At 39.7% G+C, this 25,395-nt stretch overlaps 1 protein-coding gene and 1 long non-coding RNA gene across 3 annotated transcripts in view; one reads left to right on the plus strand and one right to left on the minus strand.

Annotated features, from left to right (window-relative positions):
- The window catches only part of LOC109550766 (uncharacterized), a 211,099-nt gene that overhangs the window by 183,473 nt on the left and 2,231 nt on the right, over positions 1-25,395 (plus strand). The window lies entirely within an intron of this gene.
- The window catches only part of EPDR1 (ependymin related 1), a 34,710-nt gene continuing 9,526 nt past the window's right edge, over positions 212-25,395 (minus strand). The window contains 2 exon segments of the mRNA XM_019940642.2: positions 212-1,900; positions 3,024-3,232. Of these exon segments, the coding sequence (XP_019796201.1) occupies positions 1,707-1,900; positions 3,024-3,232 (403 nt within the window). The 3' untranslated portion in view covers positions 212-1,706.

Here is a 25,395-nt window from a genome sequence, read left to right on the forward strand (position 1 = left end):
TGAAGGAGAAAATATAGGTCAAGAATGACTCTGAGGCTTCTGACCCAGGCAACTGGACTTTAAGAGGAAGAGCAGGCTTTTGAGAAAGGAAAATGAATTTGGTGTAGATCACAGGAAGCACTTTATTCATTAGAGAAGCATTTTAACTCCCTTATAGCCAAGATAACCCATATTTATTACAAAAACAAATATATCAAAAAACACTTAGAAATGCAATTAAATTTGTTTATTGAAACAATATAGATAAACTGTGAGTAATACAGATTGTTTTCAGCGTAATATAAGCATCGCACATTTCTCCTGGTAACAGATGATGGATAGATGGCCAGATAAAACACAATAGTAGAAGGAATCTAGAATGATAAATTTTATTACTAGATATCTCCCTAGAGATCAGCAAACCCAATCCCATTTAACAGATGAGGAAGTAAGGACCAGAGAGGCTAGCATTCTCCACTCTACATATGTTTAGGGCACTGACCACGTGCCAGGCACTTGGTGCTGGGCATATAAAAGTAAACAGAACATGGTACCCGTACTCACGGCGCTCATAGCCAGGTTAGTGAGTGAGAGCATCCAGGAAGCAGGAAATTTAGACACAGCCTAGTGAGCATTGTCAGACTAGCACGTTCAAGCTGCGAGGTGTACCCAGTCCAGGCTTGGGAGCAGCCTCCAAAGGCCATGCATGAGCTGACCTGGGAAGGCTGAGCAGAAGTCAGATAGACAAAGAGGCTGTGAAACGCTGCCCCAGGGATGCAGAGGTGAGGGGAAGCATAATATGTCTAGTGAATCAAAGGAGTTCCAGTACAAGGCAATTCTTGTCCTGGATTTCAGAAACAATAGTCCCCTGACTCCCAGTTCAGTGCTAATGTTAGAATGCTACCTGTCTCTACAGGTCTCTTGACAAGTATGTGATGATTCAGCACATATATCAATACTCTTGCATAGAAAAAAAGGAAGCATATATGGCTCATGCTTACCCAGAAATAGACATTAAGATTTTCCAAACCCTCCTGTTTAAAATATATCTTTAGAGGAATCATTACTTTGTGTTACAGCCTTTCATTTCCTCCCCAAATGTTTACATCCATTGGGTCACGCCATAAAGCTCTTAAGGCCGGAAGGGATTTTAAGGCATCACACCGTCAGCAGCCAAGGGAGCACAGGGTGGGGGAAAAGGAGGTGCTGGAGGCATGCAGCAGTGGGCTCAGCCACTACCCTGGCGCAGGCAACAAGCGGGTCATTGTCTGTAGAGAGCTGGGGCATTAATACCAAAACTGACCCAAGTCGTTCTGCTCTTTTTATCACCATGTGCCAGCCATCTAGCAATTCCCAGTAAGGTCGATAACAACACATTCACCCCTGCTGACCCTCCCCTCGCCCCGTGTATGCCACCGCACTTCCCATACACCTGCACACAGAAAGCGCAGCTCTCAGACAGGCTTCGGAAACATCTGAGGTCCCCGTGTTAGCCATCTCTTCATATATTATCACATACTCTCCATTCCATTCCTTTTTGTAAACCTAGCCCAAGTAGTCACAACCACACATACAAAACAAAACAAAACACACATCGAAGTTTATCTTCCTAGAATTATGATATTTATCTCTAATGAGAGTCTCATCTCTCAAGTCTCAAATCTGGTTCGAGCTGGGGCGGCTGGCATCTGATGTCTGATGCTGTCCCTTCCGTGTTCACACGCTTATCAGGAGCAGTCCTCGCTCATCCTCTCCGGCTGGGCTGTCTGGCATGTGCTTGGCGGGGTAAACACCGACGGGTCTTTAATGCCCAGCTGTATGTCGAAAAACCGTGTGGACAACAGCACACTGTAATTTTTGGTGAAGGTTTCCTGGACAGGATAACAATCCTTGAGTGTATAAATGCCAATCCAGGTTTCATCTATAGGAGGAAGGCAAGTTGAGTTTTTAATGTACAAGACAGGCAAAATGTGTGTATTTTTAATTATGCAAAATATACATAAAATAGACCATTTTAACCATTTTTAAGTACAGTTTGGTGGCACTAAGTACATTCACATTGTTATGAAAGCGTCACCACCATCCATCTCTAGAAATTTCCCATATCCCCCAGTTGAAACTGTCCATTAAACACTAACTCCCCATTCCTCCCTCCCCCCAGTCCCTGGAAACCACCATTCTACTTTCTGTCTCTATGATTTTGACTATTCTAGGTACCTCATATAAGTGAAATTATACAGTATTTATCCCTTAGTGACTGGCTTCTTTCACTTAGCATAATGTCCTCAAGGTTCATCCATGTTGTACCATGTGTCAGAATTTCCTTCCTTTTTAAGCTTCAGTGATTTTCCACTGTATGTATACACCAGCTTTGTGTACCCATTTGTCTGCTGATGGACACTTGGGTTGTTTGCACCTCTGGCCTTGATGAATAATGCTGCTATGAACATGGATGTCCAAATATCTGTTTGAGTCCTTGCTTTCAGTTCTTTAGGGTATATGCCCTATATTGCTGGGTCATCTGGTAATTCTGTGCTTCACTTTGGAGGGAACCATCATACTGTTTTCCACAGCACAAAGGCCTGTGTTTTTGAAACAGCCTTGGGGGAGGTGTGTTGGCAGCATTGCAGAGAAGAGCTTCACATGTATGTATAAAAGCAGATATAACAATGGCAGTAGGTCTGGTCGCTGCAACTTTAGTTAGTGTTTGGGGGAAAGGAAAAGGAGGCACCCAAATCTAATGTGTGACTTAGACAAACACCTTCCATGTCACAGACCTCCAGGGCATCATGAAACATCAGAGCCAAGGCTAAGCCCATAATAGTCAAAGTGGCAGAAAGTTACAGGGGGCCTTAGAAGGCTGAGGTGTTTGTTCAAATGCCTTGCTTAGATCCCGGCACTACACAACTAGCAGAGTACATTTGGGGACTGCAAATGGAGTTAAACAATTTGATTAAGCTTCTAAATTTCCTTAATGGACTTAAACATTATTTCCCATCCTGCTTCCTGAGATGCAATACTTGAATACTTTGTTGAACCCTTACACGATCTGGCTGACTTTCTGTCCGACCACTCCTGGACGGTGATCTGCTCCTGAGGTCCCCCAATGGAGTACTGGTCCTCAAAGGTGGAGTTCTGAGGGATGTCTAGAGGGTCCCAGGGGTGTGTCAGGGTGATCTTGGAGCACTGCTTGGTGGCTTGTTCAATCTGAAACATCACTCCATCCTTATAGAGCAAAATATATTCAAATAATCTGGAAGACAGATTGAAAGAGAACAGTTCAGGACTTTATGTTACAATCACCATGTCTTTTATCAGCATAAAAGCCAAAGACCTTTGATACAAGTTATTCTTAAAATAGAAAAAAATAGTTTTGCTGCTAGGCAATCATTTACTTACTTATAAACACTAGGTGCATGAACAACTTGAATATAAAATAATTAAAGTTCAGGGATCAAAACCGAATATTCATGAGACTGTTACCTATCATACCTATCAATTACCTATTACCTTATCAAGTACTTATTGTATGACAGACCCTGTGCTTGAGATACAAACATGAGGAAGGTGAGGCCCTGGGTTAGCAGCTGGTTTGTGACCCTTTAGCCTCAGAGACACAGGAGGATTTGACTCTTGCCTTAGTTGTTGAGTCCTTGTAGCCCTGAGTCAAGGGACCACAGGGGTATGCTGAATGCAGGATGCCAAGAGCCTGCTGAGGACGCACCAGACGCCTGTGCCCCACTGTCTCAACTGTCATCATAGGAATGGGCTTTGGTGAGGTGCAGCTGTGCTGGGAATGGGCTGAGACAGGCAAGGACAAAAGCTGAGGGGACCCCAAGCGAATGGCTTCGCTGAACTGAATTTGTCTGCGTGTTCTCAGCCTCGTCCCTCATACCCAGTGCACACCCTACGTGCAGAGCAAGCCGGAAGTATTCCCAGTCTGTGCCCGAGCCCACAGACTGCCCGCCGTCACCTTGCACGCTGTGTGGTCACCAGCCCTGTGTCTTTCCTAAAGCTAAGCCATCTTGGTGTTGGGTGAAGCTCGGTGAGTTTCCATGCATTCAACTGTCAATCTAAAACTCAGGGCACTGCTATTGATCAAGTGGAGTAAGGTTGCAGCCCTGATCCAAAAGTGAAATTTGCAACACCTGAGGGCAGAAGAGCCCAGAGAAGTAGCTTTTCGTGAGCAAATAATAGCCAACAGACTATCTGTGATATGTAAGGCTCACCCCACTCCACAGCCCCCAGCGAGGATGCCTGTTCTCCATTCCAAGTCAGGGTTTGAGATTGCTTCAGAAAAAATATTATAAATGATAACTGTCCATATGGTCAAAATAGTACCATTATTAGGATTATATTTCATTTTCTATGAGCTAGCATAAAAATATAAACATAACCTCATTTTACGTATTTAGAAATATCGACCCTGCTTACTCTAGAAAATGTTTGAAATGACTTACAAGGGTAAAACCCAAGCACAGAGCTTGAGAAGTGGGAGTGAATGGAGAAGGAAAAGGAAGTGTTCACATTATGCGCTACGGCTCAAACATGGAGCCAACCTCCTAGACTATACATGCAGGGCTCACATCAAAGTGCAAGCCCTTTGGAGAAGTTTGGAGTTGGACTGTCACTGCTTCCTCACTCACGGTTAAGTCCCTGGCGCATCAGAGTCTAAACATTCATGGAAGGAATATAGAAACATTAGCATCAACTATAGAGCATACTCCAGCCATAATATGGGATTCTTGGTCCATACACAGATCCTGACCCACGATCCTCTCAGGGAGAGAGGCCGCCCACGAAGCCCCTGTACCGTGTGCTGTCAGGCCTGGCTATCTTCATCCTCCCCATCTCCTTGTGCTTTCCCAAGTTCAAGGTGTTTAGGCTAGAGAGTCAGGCCTAGCTTTGGCTGATACTCCAGTTGCGTGCAGTGATTGTCCCCTGAAAGCTTTGCACCCATGTGCAGGAGAGGGGGGTTTCCTTTTTGAAACTCAGCCCCCGAATCCACAGAAGCACAGAAGTGGGAGCCTGGCGGCCATGTTTGTGTACATGACCTGGCCACCCTCCTCAGAGGGGGGCATCTGACCCAGGGTGGGACAATCAGATGCTCCTGCTCGGACATGTGGAACTGCCACTGAAGGTCTGCTAGGCAGTCTCTTCGTGTGGCTGGTCATGTCGTATGTAAACACAGGAGCCATGGGTGGCTAAGTTCCAACAGGTGAACTGGATAAGAATAAAGAGTGAAGCACAGAGAAGCAGCTGCAAGCTGGGATTCCAACAGCTGTTCATTTCCTGGATGCATTTCCTCTCTGAGGCCTGGTGCCTACAGATCCACGTGCAGAGTTATGATAATAAGTTTCCTTTGTTCTAATAACTTTCCTTTTTCTGCTTGGAACTTTTTGTGTGACTCATAACCAGGACTCGTTTCTAATACAGTTGAGGACTCCACTGTTCCATCTAGAGCCCTGGAACAGCCGCCAGCACAGCTGTTCTGGGAGAGGCACCACACGGGCCACTGAAGAACCAAGGGCCGTGGATGCCTGGTCAGTCAACTGCCAGGGAAGGGGGCAGCAGGAAAGGAACTCTGCTAACTTCACTGTTTTCCCGAGGCCAGCTCTGTCCATATACAGAAGTAAAATGAAAATTCTAGACTTGAAACAATCACTACAAAATGTTAACATTGGTTAATCCTGGGGAGTCTGAACACAGGTGTTTGTTATGATGTTCTCTGTACTTTTCTAAGTTTTCAAAATATTTAATTTGAGAAAAAGAGGGCACAGTATGATACTGAGGTTATGTTGACAGTGCCTTAAGTAAAACAGAAAATATTAATTTAATGGGAAACAAAATAGAACTGTATAAGTCATTTTTTTCAAAATCCCATGTGGCTATAAATGCTAGTACTGCTACACTGAAAGTTTTGGAAAAGAAGATTTTCATGGCTTGTATGTTTATATGAACGTCTTCATAGTCAAGATGTAGGTTCTCCATCACAGCTAGGATAAAGGGCCTGGAACCCGATAGAGCCAGAAGTCAAAATGTAGAGATCAGCCAGGGTTGAAATGAATCATCTGCTTGGGATGCTGTGCGGGTAATAACCCGTAGATCTGAAGCAGTGATGGACTTCAACAGAAACTGGATCCTGGGAGGTGAGATCAAAGCCTGGCTCTGAAGTGGAGGAAGCTGTGAGGGCAGGAGTCACCCCAGGGTGCAGTCAAGCAAGGTGAGGGGCTGGAATGGGTGTGAAGGACGAGGCAGGCGGGCCAGCACTGGGTCAACAACAGCCTGCAAACTTCGCCTCCTCACTGGCCAGACACCAAGCAAAGCATTGTTCCTGGAAGGGCCCTGCCGCTGGGTCTCAGGTTCTCCCCGCCCAGTCAAGAGGTCAGCAGGCCAAGCTTTTCATGGCAACCCAAATGCAGAGGAGGTGCCCGGCGGGCCACTTGGCCTCTCACCTCATGGGACAAAGGATTTTTGTGTCTTCTGACAAAATTCTCAGGCTGTGTGGACAATTTCTATTGTTTCCTGAAAAATCCATTTTCCTAAAAATTGAAACTAACTTAGAGAAATAACAACTCTCTGCATACGTGTCTACTGATTTTTTAATTTTAATTGTGGTAAAATACACATCACATAAAATCTACCATCTTAACCATTTTTAAGTGTACAGTTCAGGAGTGTTGAGTATGTTCACATTGTTGTACAACCAACCTCCACAACTCTTTTTACCTTGCAAAACTGAAACTCTGTACCCATTAAACAGCTCCACATTTCTCCCTCCCCCAGCTCCTGGCCACCACCATTCTACTTTCTGTCTTTATGAACTTGACTACTCTAGGTACTTCGCATAAGTGGCATCATACAGTATTTCTCTTTTTGTGACTGGGCTATTTCACTTGGCATAATGTCCTCAAGGTTCATCCATAGTGTAGCATGTATCAGAATTTCCTTTGTAAGGCTAACTAATATTCCATTGAGTGTATATATCACATTTTGCTTATTCATTCATTCAAGGATGGACACTTGGGTTGTTTCCACATTTTGGCTATTTTAAATAGTGCTGCTATGAACATAGGTGTGCAAATGTATTAATTTTTAGTGTACTATACACATTTTACAAAAATAAATAATGATTTATATATTTTCTAACCTGCATTTTAAATTCAACAATTTGTCCTTGGTAGTCTCCCAAGTATTTCCATAAAGTACATATCAATGGAATCATTTTTCCCTAATTTATTATGAAAATTTTAAAAATGCAGAAGAGTTGAAGGTCTAATACAATGATCACCTTCGTATCTACCATTTAGATTCAACCATTGTTACATTTTGCCATATTTGCTTTATCTATTTCCTAAATATCTCTTACAAACAAGAGTCTGTACTTCATGTCCCATCACATCAGAAGACAAGTGATGTCCCATTCCGCTATTAATGCTACCAACTTTCATCACCAAGCCACGTGGTTACTCTAGATGTCTCCATCATAAAGGCATTTCCTTTTGCAATTACCAAGTAATTGGTGGGTAATACTTAGTGATGCTGAGAATATCCTGTTACCCCATAACTGTCACCTAATCATTTTAGGTAAAACAATTTCTTGAATCAATTATTTCACTGGAGGTTGATATGATGCTACCAATGGTACAGCAAATGGTACCTATCCATCTGTCTATCTAGTATCACTCTGCACTCGGGTTTTTATTTATTCAACATACGGCAAATAATTAAAGTCATTATTCCATTTGATGTTCAAATTATCCCAAGTTCAGTCAGTGGGAACTCCTTCCACCTGCTATTTGTGACTTATAACATGATTCCATTAGTCTTTGAGTGATTCCTGGGTTTCTGTGACACAAGTGTCCCAGGCTCATCTTAGACTTTCCTTGCACCATATCTAAAATCAGTCATTCCTCTAAGGAAACCTGGAACTTACTGGGAAACAACTTAGAAACCAACATCTGGGCCCTAGATGTGCTCATTGTCATTGGGATGTCATTGTTTTAAGGACCTTTCAGTGGTCAGAACTTCTTACATTGAAAAAAAAAACCAAAAACATGAATTCATACTGATATTTCCAATCTAAATTTGACATTATAGGTTCTCCCCTATCATTTTTGTTTTTATGTTTACATGTATTTTCTCTTCAAATAAAAGTCATGCTTCCCAAAAACATTAGCAAATTTACTTATTTGCTTTATCCTACAATAGCTTTGAAATAATACTTTTAAAAGTGTTATCAAAAAAAAAGTGTTATCAAAAAATACAACTGCCCGGTGAAGTTTAAGATTTTATTGCAGTTCTTTTTGTCCTTAGAATACAACTCAATACTGCATTAAAAATTCTTCACTTGGATTAACCCTGTTCCCTGGGTGGCTATGTTTCCAGATTGATATATCATTAGGTTCATTTGTTTGTTCTCAATTCGGGGACTTCACACTCTTCCCCTTTGATTTAATTATATTATTTAAATATGTAAAGTTTTTCATCTTTCAGAACTCAGAACAATATAAAAAAACACATTCAGGGAAGTCTCACTCAAAATTAGAAAAAAAAATTTTAAAAACTTGTTTAGGAATTCCCTGGCTGTCCAGTGGTTAGGGCTCTGCACTTCCACTGCAGGCGGCACGGGTTCGATCCCTGCTTGTGGAGCTAAGATCCCACATGCCATGTGGCGCAGCCAAAAAATAAAAAAAAAATTTAAAAAGAGAAGTCTCACTCCCATCCCAATCCCTGCCCCATCCCTCATTCTCCCAATGGATAGCACCTTTCATTGGCTTCCATGTTATTTTCCTTCATTTCTTTTGACCAAACTAAGCAAACACATGTGTGCACTCTTATTTCTCTCTCTTCTTTCCAGAAAGGGTAGAATTCTGTATACACTTTTCTACACCTTGCTTTTTCCTGTCTCTATTAATACACAGAGGTCGTCATTATTCTTTTCTATGGCCATATAATAGTTTATTGTGTGTAAGTACCATTGGTTATTTAGTCAGTCTCCTGCTAATGAACATTGGCTTGTTTCCATTCTTATTATATTGCCCAAAACGAAACACTGAATAACCTTGTGCTATTTTGGAGTTATATATTTAGGATAAATTACTGATATGAAACTACTAGGGCAAAGGGTATTTTGTTAATATTATCAGATTTCTTTTCAAAGAGTTGTGCAGTTTTGCACTTCTATCAGTAATATATGAGAGCACCTGTTTCCTTTATAGTCTTGCCAACAGATCATGTTGTCAAACTTGGATTTGTGCCCATCTGATAAGTAAGAAATGTTATCTGTCAGAATTGTTTTTTAAGAACTTTTTCCTTTTTTGGTAAGCGTAATGAACATACAATGGACTGCATACATCTAAAGTGTAGAGCTTGAGAAATTTTACAAAGTGAAGAATTAGGAAGCCCCCACCCAGATCCAGTTATGGCACACCAGAAGCCTTCCCCAGCCCCTCCCAGCCACTTCCCTTCCACAAGGGATAGTGCAGGTTTTTTGTCTGTTTTTTTTTTACATCTTTCTTGGAGTATAATTGCTTTACAATGGTGTGTTAGTTTCTGCTTAATAACAAAGTGTATAAGCTATACGTATACATATATCCCCATAAATCCTCCCTCTTGCGTCTCCCTCCCACCCTCCCTATCCCAACCCTCTAGGTGGTCACAAAGCACCGAGCTGATCTCCCTGTGCTATGCGGCTGCTTCCCACTAGCTATCTATTTTATATTTGATAGTGTATATAAGTACATGCCACTCTCTCACGTCGTCCCAGCTTACCCTTCCCACTCCCCATGTCCTCAAGTCCATTCTCTACGTCTGCATCTTTATTCCTGTCCTGCCCCTAGGTTCTTCAGAACCATTTTTTTTTTAGATTCCATATATATGTGTTAGCATACGGTATTTGTTTTTCACATTCTGACTTACTTCACTCTGTATGACAGACTCTAGGTCCATCCACCTCATTATGAATAACTCAATTTCATTCCTTTTTATGGCTGAGTAATATTCCATTGTATATATGTGCCACATCTTCTTTATCCATTCATCTGTCAATGGACACTTAGGTTGCTTCCATGTCCTGGCTATTGTAAACAGAGCTGCAATGAATATTGTAGTACATGACTCTTTTTGAATTATGGTTTTCTCAGGGTATATGACCAGTAGTGGGATTGCTGGGTGGGATGGTAGTTCTATTTTTATTTTCTTAAGGAACCTCCATACTGTTCTCCATAGTGGCTGTATCAATTTACATTCCCACCAACAGTGCAAGAGGGTTCCCTTTTCTCCACACCCTCTCCAGCATTTATTGTTTGTAGAATTTTTGAGGACAGCCATTCTGACTGGTGTGAGGTGATACCTCACTGTAGTTTTGAATTACATTTCTCTAGTGATTAGTGATGTTGAGCATCCTTTCATGTCTTTGTTGGCCATCTGTATGTCTTCTTTGGAGAAATGTCAATTTAGGTCTTCTGCCCATTTTTGGATTGGGTTGTTTGTTTATTTGATATTGAGCTGCATGAGCTGCTTGTACATTTTGGAGATTAATCCTTTGTCAGTTGTTTCATTTGCAAATATTTTCTCCCATTCTGAGGGTTATATTTTCATCTTGTTTATGGTTTCCTTTGCTCTGCAAAAGCTTTTAAGTTTCATTAGGTCCCATGTGTTTATTTTTCTTTTTATTTCCATTTCTCTAGGAGGTGGGTCAAAAAGGATCTTGCTGTGATTTATGTCAAAGAGTGTTCTGCCTATGTTTTCCTCTAAGAGTTTTCTAGTGTCTGGCCTTACATTTAGGTCTTTAATCCATTTTGAGTTTATTTTTGTCTATGGTGTTAGGGAGTGTTCTAATTTCTGTCTTCTACATGTAGCTGTCCAGTTTTCCCAGCACCACTTTTGAAGATGCTCTCTTTTCTCCATTGTATATACTTGACTCCTTTATCAAAAATAAGGTGACCATATGTGCATGGGTTTATCTCTGGGCTTTCTATCCTGTTACATTGATGTATATTTCTGTTTTTGTGTCAGCACCGTACTGTCCTGATTACTGTAGCTTTGTAGTATAGTCTGAAATCCAGGAGCCTGATTCCTCCAGCTCCGTTTTCCTTTCTCAAGATTGCTTTGGCTATTCGGGGTCTTTTGTGTTTCCTTACAAATTGTGAATTTTCTTGTTCTAGTTCTGTGAAAAATGCCACTGGTAGTTTGACAGGGATAGCATTGAATCTGTAGATTGCTTTGGGTAGTATAGTCATTTTCACAATGTTGATTCTTCCAATCCAAGAACGTGGTATATCTCTCCATCTGTTTGTGTCGTCTTTAATTTCTTTGATCAGTGGTTTATAGTTTTCTGCATACAGGTCTTTTGTCTCCTTAGTAGGTTTATTCCTAGGTATTTTATTGTTTTTTGTTGCAGTGGTAAATAGGAGTGTTTCCTTAATTTCTCCTTCAGATTTGTCATCACCAGTGTATAGGAATGCAAGAGATTTCTGTGCATTAATTTTGTATCCTGCTACTTTACCAAATTCATTGATTAGCTCTAGTAGTTTTCTGGTAGCATCTTTAGGATCCTCTATGTATAGTATCATGTCATCTGCAAACAGTGACAGCTTTACTTCTTCTTTTCTGATTTGGATTCCTTTTATTTCTTTTTCTTCTCTGATCGCTGTGGCTAAAACTTCCAAAACTATGTTGAATAATAGTGGTGAGAGTGGACAACCTGTCTTGTTCCTGATCTTAGAGGAAATGGTTTCAGTTTTTCACCGTTGAGAATGATGTTGCCTGTGGGTTTGTCATATATGGCCTTTATTATGTTGAGGTATGTTCCCTCTATGCCTACTTCCTGTAGGGTTTTTATCGTAAATGGGTGTTGAATTTTGTCAAAAGCTTTTTCTGCATCTATTAAGATGATCATATGGTTTTTCTTCTTCAGTTTGTTAATATGGTGTGTCCCATTGATTGATTTGCATATATTGAAGAATCCTTGCATTCCTGGGATAAACCCCACTTGATCATGGTGTATGATCCTTTTAATGTGCTGCTGGATTCTGTTTGCTAGTATTTTGTTGAGGATTTTTACATCTATGTTCATCAGTGATATTGGCCTGTAGTTTTCTTTCTTTGTGACGTCGTTGTCTGGTTTTATCAGGGTGATTGCCCCCTCTGCTATATTTTGGAAGAGTTTGAGAAGGATAGGTGTTATCTCTTCTCTAAATGTTTAATAGAATTCGCCTGTTAAGCCATCTGGTCCTGGGCTTTTGTTTGTTGGAAGATTTTTAATCACAGCCTCAATTTCAGTGCTTGTAATTGGTCTGCTTATATTTTCTATTTCTTCCTTGTTCAGTCTCGGAAGGTTGTGCTTTTCTAAGAAATTGTGCATTTCTTCCAGGTTGTCCATTTTATTGGCATAGAGTTGCTTGTAGTAATCTCTCCTGATCCTTTGTATTTCTGCAGTGTCAGTTGTTACTTCTCGTTTTTCATTTCCAATTCTATTGATTTGAGTCTTCTCCCTTTTATTCTTGATGAGTCTGGCTAATGGTTTATCAATTTTGTTTATCTTCTCAAAGAAAATGCTGTTAGTTTTATTGATCTTTGCTATTGTTTACTTCATTTCTTTTTCATTTATTTCTGATCTGATCTTTATGATTTCTTTCCTTCTGCTAACTTTGGGGTTTTTTTAATTCTTCTTTCTCTAATTGCTTTAGGTGTAAGGTTAGGTTGTTTATTTGAGATATTTCTTGTTTCTGGAGGTAGGATTGTACTGCTCTAAACTTCCCTCTTAGAACTGCTTTTGTTGCATCCCATAGGTTTGGGTTGTTGTGTTTTCATTGTCATTTGTTTCTAGGTATTTTTTGATTTCCTCTTTGATTTCTTCAGTGATCTCTTGGTTATTAAATAGTGTATTGTTTAGCCTCCATGTGTTTGTATTTTTTACAGATTTTTTCCTGTAATTGATATCTAGTCTCATAGTGTTGTGGTCGGAAAAGATACTTGATACGATTTCAATTTTCTTAAATTTACCAAGGCTTGATTTGTGACCCAAGATATGATCTATCCTGCAGAATGTTCCATGAGCACTTGTGAAGAAAGTGTATTCTGTTGTTTTTGGATGGAATGTCCTATAAATATCAATTAAGTCCATCTTGTTTAATGTATCATTTAAGGCTTGTGTTTCCTTATTTATTTTCATTTTGGCTGATCTATCCATTGGTGAAAGTGGGGTGTTAAAGTCCCCTACTATGATTGTGTTACTGTCGATTTCCCCTTTTATGGCTGTTAGCTTTGCCTTATGTATTGCGGTGCTCCTATGTTGGGTGCATAAACATTTACAACTGTTATATCTTCTTCTTGGATTGATCCCTTGATCATTATGTAGTGCCCTTCTTTGTCTCTTGTAATAGTTTTTACTTTAAAGTCTATTTTGTCTGATATGAGAATTGCTACTCCAGCTTTCTTTTGATTTCCATTTGCATGGAATATCTTTTTCCATCCCCTCACTTTCAGTCTGTATGTGTCTCTAGGTCTGAAGTGGGTCTCTTGTAGACAGCGTATATATGGGTCTTGTTTTTGTATCCATTCAGCCAGTCTATGTCTTTTGGTTGGAGCATTTAATCCATTTACATTTAACGTAATTATCGATATGTATGTTCCTATTACCATTTTCTTAATTGTTTTGGGTTTGTTATTGTAGGTCTTCTTCTCTTGTGTTTCCTGCCTAGAGAAGTTCCTTTAGCATTTGTTGTAAAACTGGTTTGGTGTGCTGAATTCTCTTAACTTTTGCTTTTCTGTAAAGGTTTTAACTTCTCCATCGAATCTGTATGAGATCCTTGATGGGTAGAGTAATCTTGGTTACTTGGTTGTAGGTTTTTCCCTTTCATCACTTTAAATATGTCTTGTCACTCCCTTCTGGCTTGCAGGGCTTCTGCTGAAAGATCAGCTGTTAACCTTATGGGGATTCCCTTGTATGTTATTTGTTGTTTTTCCCTTGCTGCCTTTAATATTTTTTTTTGTATTTAATTTTTGATAGTTTGATTAATATGTGTCTTGGCATGTTTCTCCTTGGATTTGAGTCTCCTTGGACTCTCTGTGTTTCCTGGATTGATTGACTATTTCCTTTCCCATATTATGGAAGATTTCAAGAATAATCTCTTCAAATATGTTCTCAGTCCCTTTCTTTTTCTCTTCTTCATCTGGGATCTCTATAATTCCAATGTTGGTGCATTTAATGTTGTCCCAGAGGTCTCTAAGACTGTCCTCAATTGTTTTCATTCTTTTTTTTTTTTTTTTTTATTCTGCTCTGCAGTAGTTATTTCCACTATTTTATCTTCCAGGTCACTTATCCGTTCTTCTGCCTCAGTTATACTGCTATTGATTCCTTCGAAAGAATTTTTAATTTCATTTATTGTGTTGTTCATCATTGTTTGTTTGCTCTTTAGTTCTTCTAGGTCCTTCTTAAATGTTTCTTGTATTTTCTGCATCTATTTCCAAGATTTTGTGTCATTTTTACTATCATTACTCTGAATTCTTTTTCAGGTAGGCTGCCTATTTCCTCTTCATTTGTTTGGTCTGGTGGGTTTTTACCTTGCTCCTTCACCTGCTGCATATTTCCCTGTTTTCTCATTTTGCTTAACTTACTGTGTTTGAGTTCTCCTTTTCGCAGGCTGCAGGTTCGTAGTTCCTGTTGTTTTTATTGTCTTCCCCCAGTGGCTACTGTTGACGCAGTGGGTTGTGTAGGCTTCCTGGTGGAGGAGACTAGTGCCTGTGTTCTGGTGGACAAGGCTGGATCTTGTCTTTCGGGTGGGCAGGACCACATCTGGTGGTGTGTTTTAGGGTGTCTGTGACCTTATTATGATTTTAGGCAGCCTCTCTGCTAATGGGTGGCATCACATTCTTGTCTGCTAGTTGTGTGACGTAGGGTGTCTAGCAGTGTAGCTTGCTGGTCATTGAATGGAGCTGGGTCTTAGCATTGAGATGGAGATCTCTGGGAGAGCTTTCGCCATTTGATATTATGTGGAGCCACGAGGTCTCGGGTGGGCCAATGTCCTGAACTCGGCTCTTGCACCTCAGAGGCACAGGCCTGACACCCAGCCGGAGCACCAAAACCCTGTGAGCCACACGGCCCAAGTCTACAGTTGTTCCCAAAGTCCACTGCCTCAATTTGGGGATGATTTGCTGTCTATTCAGGCATTCCACAGATGCAGGGTACATCAAGTTGACTGTGGAGATTTAATCTGCTACTCCTGATGCTTTTGGGAAGTGTGAGGTCTTCTGCCAGCGTTCAGTAGGTGTTCTGCAGGAGTTGTTCCACATGTAGATGTGTTTCTGATGTATTTGTGGGGAGGAAGGTGATCTCCACGTCTTACTCCTCGGCCATCTTGAAGGTCTCCTTCAGTGTCTTTTTCATTCCAGCTCCTTTCTTTTTCATTCCCGCTCCTTTCAGCTCCTTCAATAGTGTAGTTTTAATTTGCCTTCACTCATTATAGTCGGTTGAATATCTTTCCATATGTTTAATTACCATATACTTTCTACATTTTCAATAGCTAGTGATTTAACCTTTTGTGTCTGATATAAGTTGCAGATATTTTTTCTCTGCCATTTGTCTGTTGACATTATTTACATTTTTTTCTACAATGCAAAAGATTGTACTTTTTTTTTTTTTTTTTTTTTTGCAGTACGCGGGCCTCTCACTGTTGTGGCCTCTCCCGTTGCGGAGCACAGGCTCCGGACACGCAGGCTCAGCGGCCATGGCTCACGGTCACAGCCACTCTGCGGCATGTGGGATCTTCCCAGACCAGAGCACGAACCCGTGTCCCCTGCATCGGCAGGCGGACTCTCAACCACTGCGCCACCAGGGAAGCCCAAGATTGTACATTTTTGAAGTCAAATTCCTTTTATTGCTCTTGCATTGTGTCATATTTAGAAAACCTTTCCCTACTTTCAGGTTATAAAAAAATTCACCCATGATTTCTATTATCTCTGTATGGTTTTATTTTGTTAACATTTAGATCTTTATCTCATTTGGAATTTATCCTTGTGTATGGTATAAAGTATGGGTACAATTTTATCTTTTCCCAGTTGTTCTAACATCATCCATTTAAAAGTCTATCTTTTTCCCAGTTATCTGAGATGCCACCCTTATCATATACCAACTGCAGATCTATGTCAGTCTGCTTCAGGACTCTACTTTATTCCATTGGGTTGTCTATCTATTCATGCACCTTTGTCACACTGCTTTAATTACAGAGACCTAATAGTGTGTTGTTTCATAATCTCGTAGAATTTGCCAGACCTCCTATTGTGTCCTCCTTTTCCAGGATTTTCCTAGATATTTGGGTTTTTTAATTTTTCCATATGAAATTTAGAATTAACTTATTTAGCTCCAACAAAAACCACCCTTTTGGCATTCGGAGGGGGAAGAATGGATATCTGTATGATGTTGTCATCCTATTCCCCTGCAAAAAAAAAAAAAGTCTTTACATTTTTTCAAATCTCATTTTGTGTTTTTGCATCTTTCAGGAGTGTTTGAAAGTTTTCCTGTACAGATTTTGCAGATTTCCTTTGAGTTTATTCCTAAGTGGTTTGTCTTTTGTTGTTTTTGATGTTGCTGTTTTAAATGAGATCTTCCATTGTTATTTTCTAGCAGACTATTGTTTGTATATATTAAAGCTATTGACTTTTCAGGCTAATTTTATATACAGATACCTTACTGAACTCTCTTAGTTTGAATCAGTTTCAATTAGTTCTATTTTTTAGGACTTTTATGTTTTCCAGGTATACTGCACCCATATCACTGGTAGAGATAGTTTTTATCTCTTCTTTTCTAATTCTCGTGTCTTTAAATATTTTATCTCTATGATTATATTGGCCAGTAAATCCAACACAATATTAAATAAAGTGGAGAAAATGGCCAGCTTTGCCTTCTTCCTGAGTTTAGTGGGAAAGGGGCTATGGTTTCAATATTAAGCAGATTAAGAACGCTACAGATTTCATCATATTAAGGAAGCATCAATCAGTTCTTTTGAATGCTTTGTATCAAGAATGTTTATTGAATTTTATCATCTGCCTTTCACAGATGTTTACAGATTCCCTAAAATTGAATCATCCTTACATTCCTGGAATAAACCTCATTTGATCATAATGTATTCTTTTTTTTTAATGTGCTATTGGACTCAGTCTGCTATTTGGGAATTTTTAATCAGTGATTGCATCAATTTTCATAAATGACATTGCTTTACAATAATTTAACAGATGCGTGGTTCTCTTGTACACATATACCATAATTTGCTTCAGTAGTTCCCTACTCATGACCACTTAGATTATTTCCACAGTTCGTTAGTATTAACAATGCTAAATACAAATTGGAGATAAGCCCTTTTGCCTTTCTGTTTCTATATCCCTATTTAAAATTTATAGCCTGGGATTGTTGGATCAAGGGAAATTCCCATTTTATATTTTATGAGGTACTACTGTTTCCCAAAAAGGAACAGTGGAGGTTTTAACTGGATGTAAAGCTTCATTATTTTCTTCCCATTAGAAAAGGTACCAGAAGTTTACCCTACTGTGAGAAAACAGGAGATATCCTTTCTGTCTAATTTTCCTACCTCAGGATATGGTTTACAAACAGCATGAAAAGCACTGTAAAGTAGCTTTGGTCAAGGAATTAAGGCTCCCTGTCTACCACTGGTGAGCTGTATGATCATAATTTTAATCTCCATGTTTCCCATATATAAAGAGAAATTAAAATTTTGATCTCACAGCATTATTATGAAGATGATTTGAGATAATGGATGTGAAATTGTTATGTAAATGAAAGGATATATAGAGTTTTGTAGGAAAGTCTGATTACAGTTGTGTTTACTATAATCAGTTAATGTTTAACAAGTAAACTGCTCATTTAACTTGTACACATTAAGATGTGGTCTGCTATGTAACAAAGAAGGGTTAATTCATTCAGATGCGATGGAGAGATGAAGGAGAGAACACTCCTGAGGGCATAACAGATCCCTTTGTGGAAGACCTAGCAGGCATTCTCACCCATTCTCCCTGACCTGCTTCTCACTATAGAAGCTAAGAAAGTATACTCATGTACTCATTTTCTTAGCCTTCCTACAAGCTAGGAGTATTACTCGTTCTGGCCTTGGAGACATAAAGGGAAGTCTATGGGGAGAGGGAATCCTCTGGAAACTTCTTTTCTCACAAAGAAAGAAGAGGAGAGTCTCTGTTGCACTCCACTTCCTTCATTTTCTGTCTCTGAACGTAGTTGGGTGAGAACTTAATGCTTGGAGTGGAGGCAGCCATCTTGAAGCCATGAGGCAACAAGTCAGCATGCCCTCTTGCAACTATGGGCCAACATTCCAAGAATGGCAGAGTGGATGCATGGAGAAGAACCAACCAGGGGCCCTGGTGAAACTGTTGAGTCAAACCTACAGACACGTATCACCAGAATTCTGAGGTAAACAAAAAATTCCTTATAATTTAAGCCTCTGACAGTGAAATTTTCTGCAGCCAAAAGCACCTTACATGAAATAAGTAAAAACCAATACTTTACAGGTATTACCTATTGGATTCCTTATAACAAGCCTGTGAAAGCCTTCCCTTCCAGAATGAGCAGGGCCCAAGGATTTGGTTAATCCTAGAATGCAAAATACCAGATCCTGGCCTGGGCATAAATGAACCCGAATAGCTACTGCCTTCACAGCCAAGGAGCAACTGTTTTTCTGTCCTGAATTGGGTTAGTCAGGAAAAAAAAAGTCTAAGGCAGAAGTTACAGACTGACAAATTCAGCTGGCTGACATGTTATTAGCTTTTTTCTTTTTTTAAAAAACAGATGAGAAAATATAAGGCTCAGAGCATAATTTAGTAGTAAATACTGGTGCCAGAATCAAACCCAAGATGTGATCTCCAACCAGACTCATTCTAATTCACTGATACCACATTCTTTGCCTCCTTTCACAGGGGAAAGGAGTGATTCTTACCATCCATGTAGGAGTACTTGGCCATCCAAGATATACTAAATTACAGAGAAGGGAGTGGACAAATATTATATTGTGATTACAAAAGTACTCTGGCTTTTATGGAAGAAACTGGACAAATTTTGGATTTGTTTAATATGCAATATAATAGATTAGTAATGCATGCTGGCTTTCTGACTCTCCACAGGAAGAATTGAGCTGTGGCCACTTGACATTTCTGGTGTATACCAAGATCGAGTTACACCCTACAGTAATCATGAGACATAAAAGAAAAACACTATTTCAAAATTGTTGTGTTAGACACCAACTCATCGTGCAGGCTGATGCCAACCACATATAACAAAAGGAAAATTAAATTACTTGAGAATGCAGCCCTAGGAAAAGTAAAGTCAAAGAATAATTACGTGTGCCATTTAAGAGGCTTTAAGGTGATGGGCCTCCGCTGCTTGGATTCTAGTTCAAAAGAAGAAAAGGGTGCTCAAGAAATTGAAGAGTTTTATGTTTCAAAAATGTATCGGGATGAATATTGGCAAAGTGTAGGCATATAGTCTTTCATCTGATGGAATATAATAAAAAAACCTTCTCATGAGGCAATAGTTCAAGCTGGCTTTTTTTTCACCACCACTAAAAGAAACAGCCTCTTTAGTACTGAGATACCCATGTTGCCATGGTACACAGTGACTTCTAGAACTTCGTATCAGGGGTATTAAGGAGGTTGGGAGGGTATAAGGATAGTCAGGTTCATACAGTCAGCACTATGCTTTTCAGCAGAAAAATATCAGGTCTCACCATGTTGAACTATAAACACACACAGACCTTTCCAGCTAACAGTTAACAGAACAAAAATATAAATCTTATTTTTCACTTTCACTGTGATTTGGGATGATACTGAATTTAAGAACAAAAGGAATAATGTGTGGCTACAAGAATAGCTTTCCAATGAAAAACGTGATTATCAAAATAGAAAATGCAGTGAAGGCAGCGTGGAGCAGACTGGATATGGGGGAAAAAACCCAAAAACCAAAAAACAGAAGCAGTGAATGAAAAGGTATTATTTCAGAACTCAAGTAAAAACACATAAAAAGTGATGAAAAGGCTAATGAAAAGATAAGAAATGTGGGGGGCAGGTGTAAGAGAACCAGTACATGTTAAGTAGAGAGATATTCTACAAGGAACAAAGAGAGAAGACAGAGTATCAAGCCTCCAGAAATTTCCCTAGAGCTGGGCATTAACCAGGAGACGTTAATAAAGTTCAAAGATTAATATATTCACACTACTATATATAAAATAGATAAACGAAAAGACCTATTGTATAGCACAGGGAACTATATAGAATATTTTATAATAACGTATAATGGAAAAGAATCTGAAAAAGAATATGTTTATGTATTGTGTATTTTATTTATATATATATATATATATATATATATATATATATATATCTGAGTATGTATAACTGAGCCACTTTGCTGTATACCCGAAATCATTGTAAATCAACTATACTTCCATAAAAAAAATTTTTTCTCTTTTAAATGTTCAAGGATAATGAAAACAACCTACAGAGATTTGGGCAGAAAAAAAAATTGTTAAAACTAAACCAAAATTACTTTGGTATCAGACTTCTCTTACAGAGGTCTAAATGGCATAAAAAATTTAAGCAAAAATACTATTATTACCCAATGAATTGTATACACCCCCAAATTATCATTATGTAAAAAAAATAAGTGAAATTTCTCCGACATTGAAAATTTCTGAAATTACACCACCACAGCAGTACCCTGTCTGAAGAGAATGAATTGAGTATATTCTCTAGCTGACCGAAACATGAATCAAAATCAAGGAGTCAGGTGAATGTGAATATAAATATAAAAGAAATTGCAGTGAATAATAAAAGGAGTAAAATAATTTATGTTTCTCTTTTAACAGAGGCCTTGTAGCAAAGCTACTTAGCAGTTTGTACAAACACACACTAAAAATTCCTCTGTGTTTTAACAAGTGAAGGAGTTGACCTTTTAAAGGCTTGACTCAGCGTGGCGAAAGAAGGAAAGATGAGAAACCATCCAAACACTTTAAATTATTTTCCACATACCGACTGGGACCTAAATAAATACTCATCCTTTACAAAAGAAACTGTTCTGGCACCTTAAAAGTGAATCCCAAGGAGGACCGAGTCCTCAGGAGGGTGGCTCCTCTGGGGTCCCAGGGGTGAGCCAGACAATACCTGGTGCTGGGCTACAAGAAGAATCACTGTGCAAAATACAGAGTCTGCAACAAAGGGCTCGTATGAGAGAGAGAACTCCCACATCCAGAGGAAACACATAAGCTACACCAGAACACAGCATGTGACGTGGCATCTCAATGCACATTAAATATGAGGTGGATTCTCTCCCCAGTGTCCTTTGCTCCCAAGAGTGTAGGCTGGTAGAATTTCCACTGGTCCGCTGCCTGTTTCTCCTGAAGTGAGAGCTTCTGTTCCCCAGGCTTTCTCTACTTTACTGCCTCTGCCTCCCCAGTTACACCAGGGCCCCTCTGCCAAGAGTTGCCCTGGGGATTCTGAAGCAGGTGCTGTCTCCGCTTGAGTTCAACCAGCTCAGATAGCTCCATGGTGGCCCAAGCATCTTCCTCAGAGGAACGTCTTCCATTCCCAGCCTGGAATCCTGGGTCATCGGCTTCTCGGTGAGACACTCTGGGCAGTAGGCCTTACAATTCCAGAGGATATAAGAGGTATCTCAGTAAGGGACTTGGGGGCAATGTTTTAGTAGCTTTGGAGTCGATGCAGATGGTTCTGCTCACCACAGTCTTCCCTGAAAGTATTTTCAAGCAACCTCAGAGCCCTTGCATTCATCATGGCTGCTCCTGGATGCCACACTAACTAGTCTGGTGGTTCATGACATCAGATATAGTCCTCATAAGTTATACGTCACCTGTAGCTGACAAGGCTACATCGGACCTAGGAACTGTTATGCCCCTTGGCCCTGTGCCACCATCTCTCCATCTGCCAGCATTTTCCTTGGCAACTTCTGAGGTGCTCCAGAGCAGCAGATTCTCTGGGTTCTATGATCTGAATGTTTTTACCTCCCCCAAAATTCATGTTGAAAACCTAAAGCCCAAGATGAGTATTAGGAGTGAGACTTTTGGGAGGTGATTAGGTCCTGAGGGTGGAGCCTACATGAATGGGATTAGTGCCTTTATAAAAGAGTCCCCAGAGAGCTAGCTGGCCCCTTCCACCATGTGAAGATACAGTGAGAAGTCTGAAACCCAGAAGACGGTCCTCACTCACTGGCAGAGCTCACACTCTGGACCTTTCCCAGTAGACCTAACTTTAAGCCACAGTAAGAGCAGCCTTCTGTGAAGGGGCAGGGGTCATCCAAGGCACTGCAGCCTTTTTGTCCAGGAGCAGCTGCTTCTTCTGTTTGGGGGCCATCTATCCCAAGAGTTTCTCCTTTCTTTGCAAGGTCTGAGGGCAACGTAGTCACCCTGCTAGGGTCTGATTCTTCAGATGGCCTCTTGGTTCAAGATGCACTGCTTCTGAAGAAAACCACTGGTGCTGGGGAAACTTCCAATGCCCATATTGGGGGAAATTCTCCAAACCTGAGATTGAGGAGCAGGAGAAACACTGAAGGCAGTGTTTGATGAGAGAAGAGCTGAGAGTAGCTCATGCATGAAAGGAACCTGGGTGATCCATTGGTCATGGCATGCCCTCCTACCTGTAGTGGAGTGTATGCTCCACTATAACCCTGCTTTAAAACTTTTCAAAATATGGGTAGGCACTGTAATTTAATTCTCAAAAATTGTCCTTAACAAAGAAGATATAAGATGTAAAATATAAGGGAATGATAAACCATAAAACCATCACACGTATCCATTAGTTTATTGTTAAAATGTAATTCTGAGGAAAAAGATAGAAAATACAAATATAGAATATTGGGAAGAAAAGGGAATATTGATAGATAAGGTGAAGATTTTTAAGTTAACAGAATATTATGAATGGACTTGAGGACAAGGGGAGTGGGAAGGGTGAGCTGTTATGAAGTGAGAGAGTGGCATGGACATATATACACTACCAAATGTAAAATAGATAGCTAGTGGGAAGCAGCCGCATAGCACAGGGAGAGCAGCTCGGTGCTTTGTGACCACCTAGAGGGTTGGGATAGGGAGGGTGGGAGGGAGACGCAAGAGGGAGGAGATACGGGGATATGTGTATATGTATAGCTGATTCACTTTGTTATAAAGCAGAAACTAACACACCATTGTAAAGCAATTATACTCCAATAAAGACATTTAAAAAAAGAGAGAAATATTATGTACAAATGTGTTATGATGACAAATAGAATCTTGATGAAATAAAAGCTTTTCTAGGAAAATATAAACAACCAGAACTAAGACTTAAGCAGAAAGGTAAGCAGGTCAATAACCAGAAAAAAAAATCCTTACAATAGCCTAGTGGCATTTTAGATGTTCGATCTTAAAAAGAGATCAAAGAGTTACTTCTTCAAAAGGAGTTGGGTCCACATGGTTTCATGACTCAGTTTTGTCCAACCTCAAGACTATAGAGCATAGAGAAATACGGAAAGCTTGCCAATTCTTTTACAAAGCTGTGAAAACCCTGACATTAAAATATAGAAAACACAAAAATATAAACTATAGATCAAGCTAAATTATGGCTATAGATTAAAAACAAATATTAAATACTAGCAAATCAAATCAAGCAGACTATTTAAAGAATAATGCACAATAATAAATTGGAATTTATTTTAGAAATGCAAAGATGGTTTAATGTCAGGCAATCTATTAGTACAAGTCACTAGGTTGGGGAAGTTTAAGATTCATTCTGATTAGAATGAATTCTTTATAATATAGGTCAGAAAAATATTTACTGAACGTGATAGTGTATCTTTGTTGAACCAGCAGCCAGTAGGGGACTTAAGTGTGACAGATTAGAGGCATTCACTTTAGAGTGAGACTCATGACAAGGGAGTGTGACATCACTGCAGGTATGTCATTTTGCCTTTCAGTTTCTTGTTTATCATATTTGAAATCACTAAAAATAATTAGGCTCCTTATAGGTGTGAGTGTGGGAAACATGAACATTCATATTCTGCCAGTTGAAATATCAGCTGGAACAACCTTCCTGAAGAGCAAAGTTGTCAAAAATTTATAAATGTGCAATCCCTCTTCAATCATTTTCTTATCGAAGAATCTATCCAAAATATTTTTAAAGTGGTACACATATAACTGCACACAAATACAAGGTCATACATGTAGTTGTTTATACTAGTGAAAAATAGAGGGGAAAGAAATATAACTGGGGACTTCTCTGGTGGCACAGTGGTTAAGATTCCACACCCCCAATGCAGAGGGCCCGGGTTCGATCCCTGATCAGGGAATTAGATCCCGCATGCATGCCGCAACTAAGAGTTTTCACGCCTCAACTAAGGAGCTGGTGAGCCACAACTAAGGAGCCCGCCTGCCACAACTAAGGAGCCTGCCTGCCACAACTAAGACCCGGTGCAACCAAATAAATAAAGAGAAAAAGAAACATAACTGTCCCCTATAAGGGACTGTTCACAGAAACTCTGTTCCATCCATTAGCCAGAATACCATGCAGTCATTAAAAATGATTCTGTTAAAGATTACCTAGTGGCATGAGAACTATGTACAATGTTTTGTTAAATTTAAAAAATCACAAAGCATGTTTCCACTGTAATTTTAGAATTGTATATACAGAAATAGAAATTAAAAATCCAGAAGCACATATATAAGGGTTGTTAATCCTGGACAACAGGACTCTCCTTACTCTATTTTGCTCTTCTCTGTTATCTAGATTTTCCACCATGAACATGTATAATGCTAGAAATCCCAAAGTCATAAAAATGGTATTTATTCATTCAACACACATTTACTGAGACTTACTATGTGCCAAGCACTTCTAGGTGCTGGGCTTTTGGTAGTCAACCAGACAGATCAAGTTCTCCTCTCACTCCAGGGAAGAGAGACACAAGGCAATGTCACTCAGTGATAGTGTCCTAAGGGAAACAGAACGAGATGTGATGGAGAGTGGCTGGTGGGGAGGGCTTTGTTGGACAGTCACAGAAGGCCCCTCTGAGAAGGTGATGGGCTAAGACCTGAATGAAGAGAAGCCGGGAGTTCAAAGATGATACAAGCAGACGAGTCAGTATGGATGAGCTCGCACAATATTATTAAAGGGAAAACAGCCTATTAGAAAACAGTATGGGCCACGGTATGTAGACTTCGCATCGAAAAATCTCTTAGGGTATTTAGAAGATGTTACTAGTAGTCGTTATCACTTTGGCAGTTATGGGTAATTTTTACTTTTGTCTCTCTGCTTATCTGTATTTTAGATATCCGTTTACAATGACTATGTATCATTGTTACTCATTCCCTCATTCAAAACAATTTAGTCAGGCCTGTTCTATGGTGCTGGAAATACAGCAAC

The sequence above is a fragment of the Tursiops truncatus genome, chromosome 9 (assembly GCF_011762595.2).
Source record: "Tursiops truncatus isolate mTurTru1 chromosome 9, mTurTru1.mat.Y, whole genome shotgun sequence".
Classification (NCBI taxonomy): domain Eukaryota; kingdom Metazoa; phylum Chordata; class Mammalia; order Artiodactyla; family Delphinidae; genus Tursiops; species Tursiops truncatus.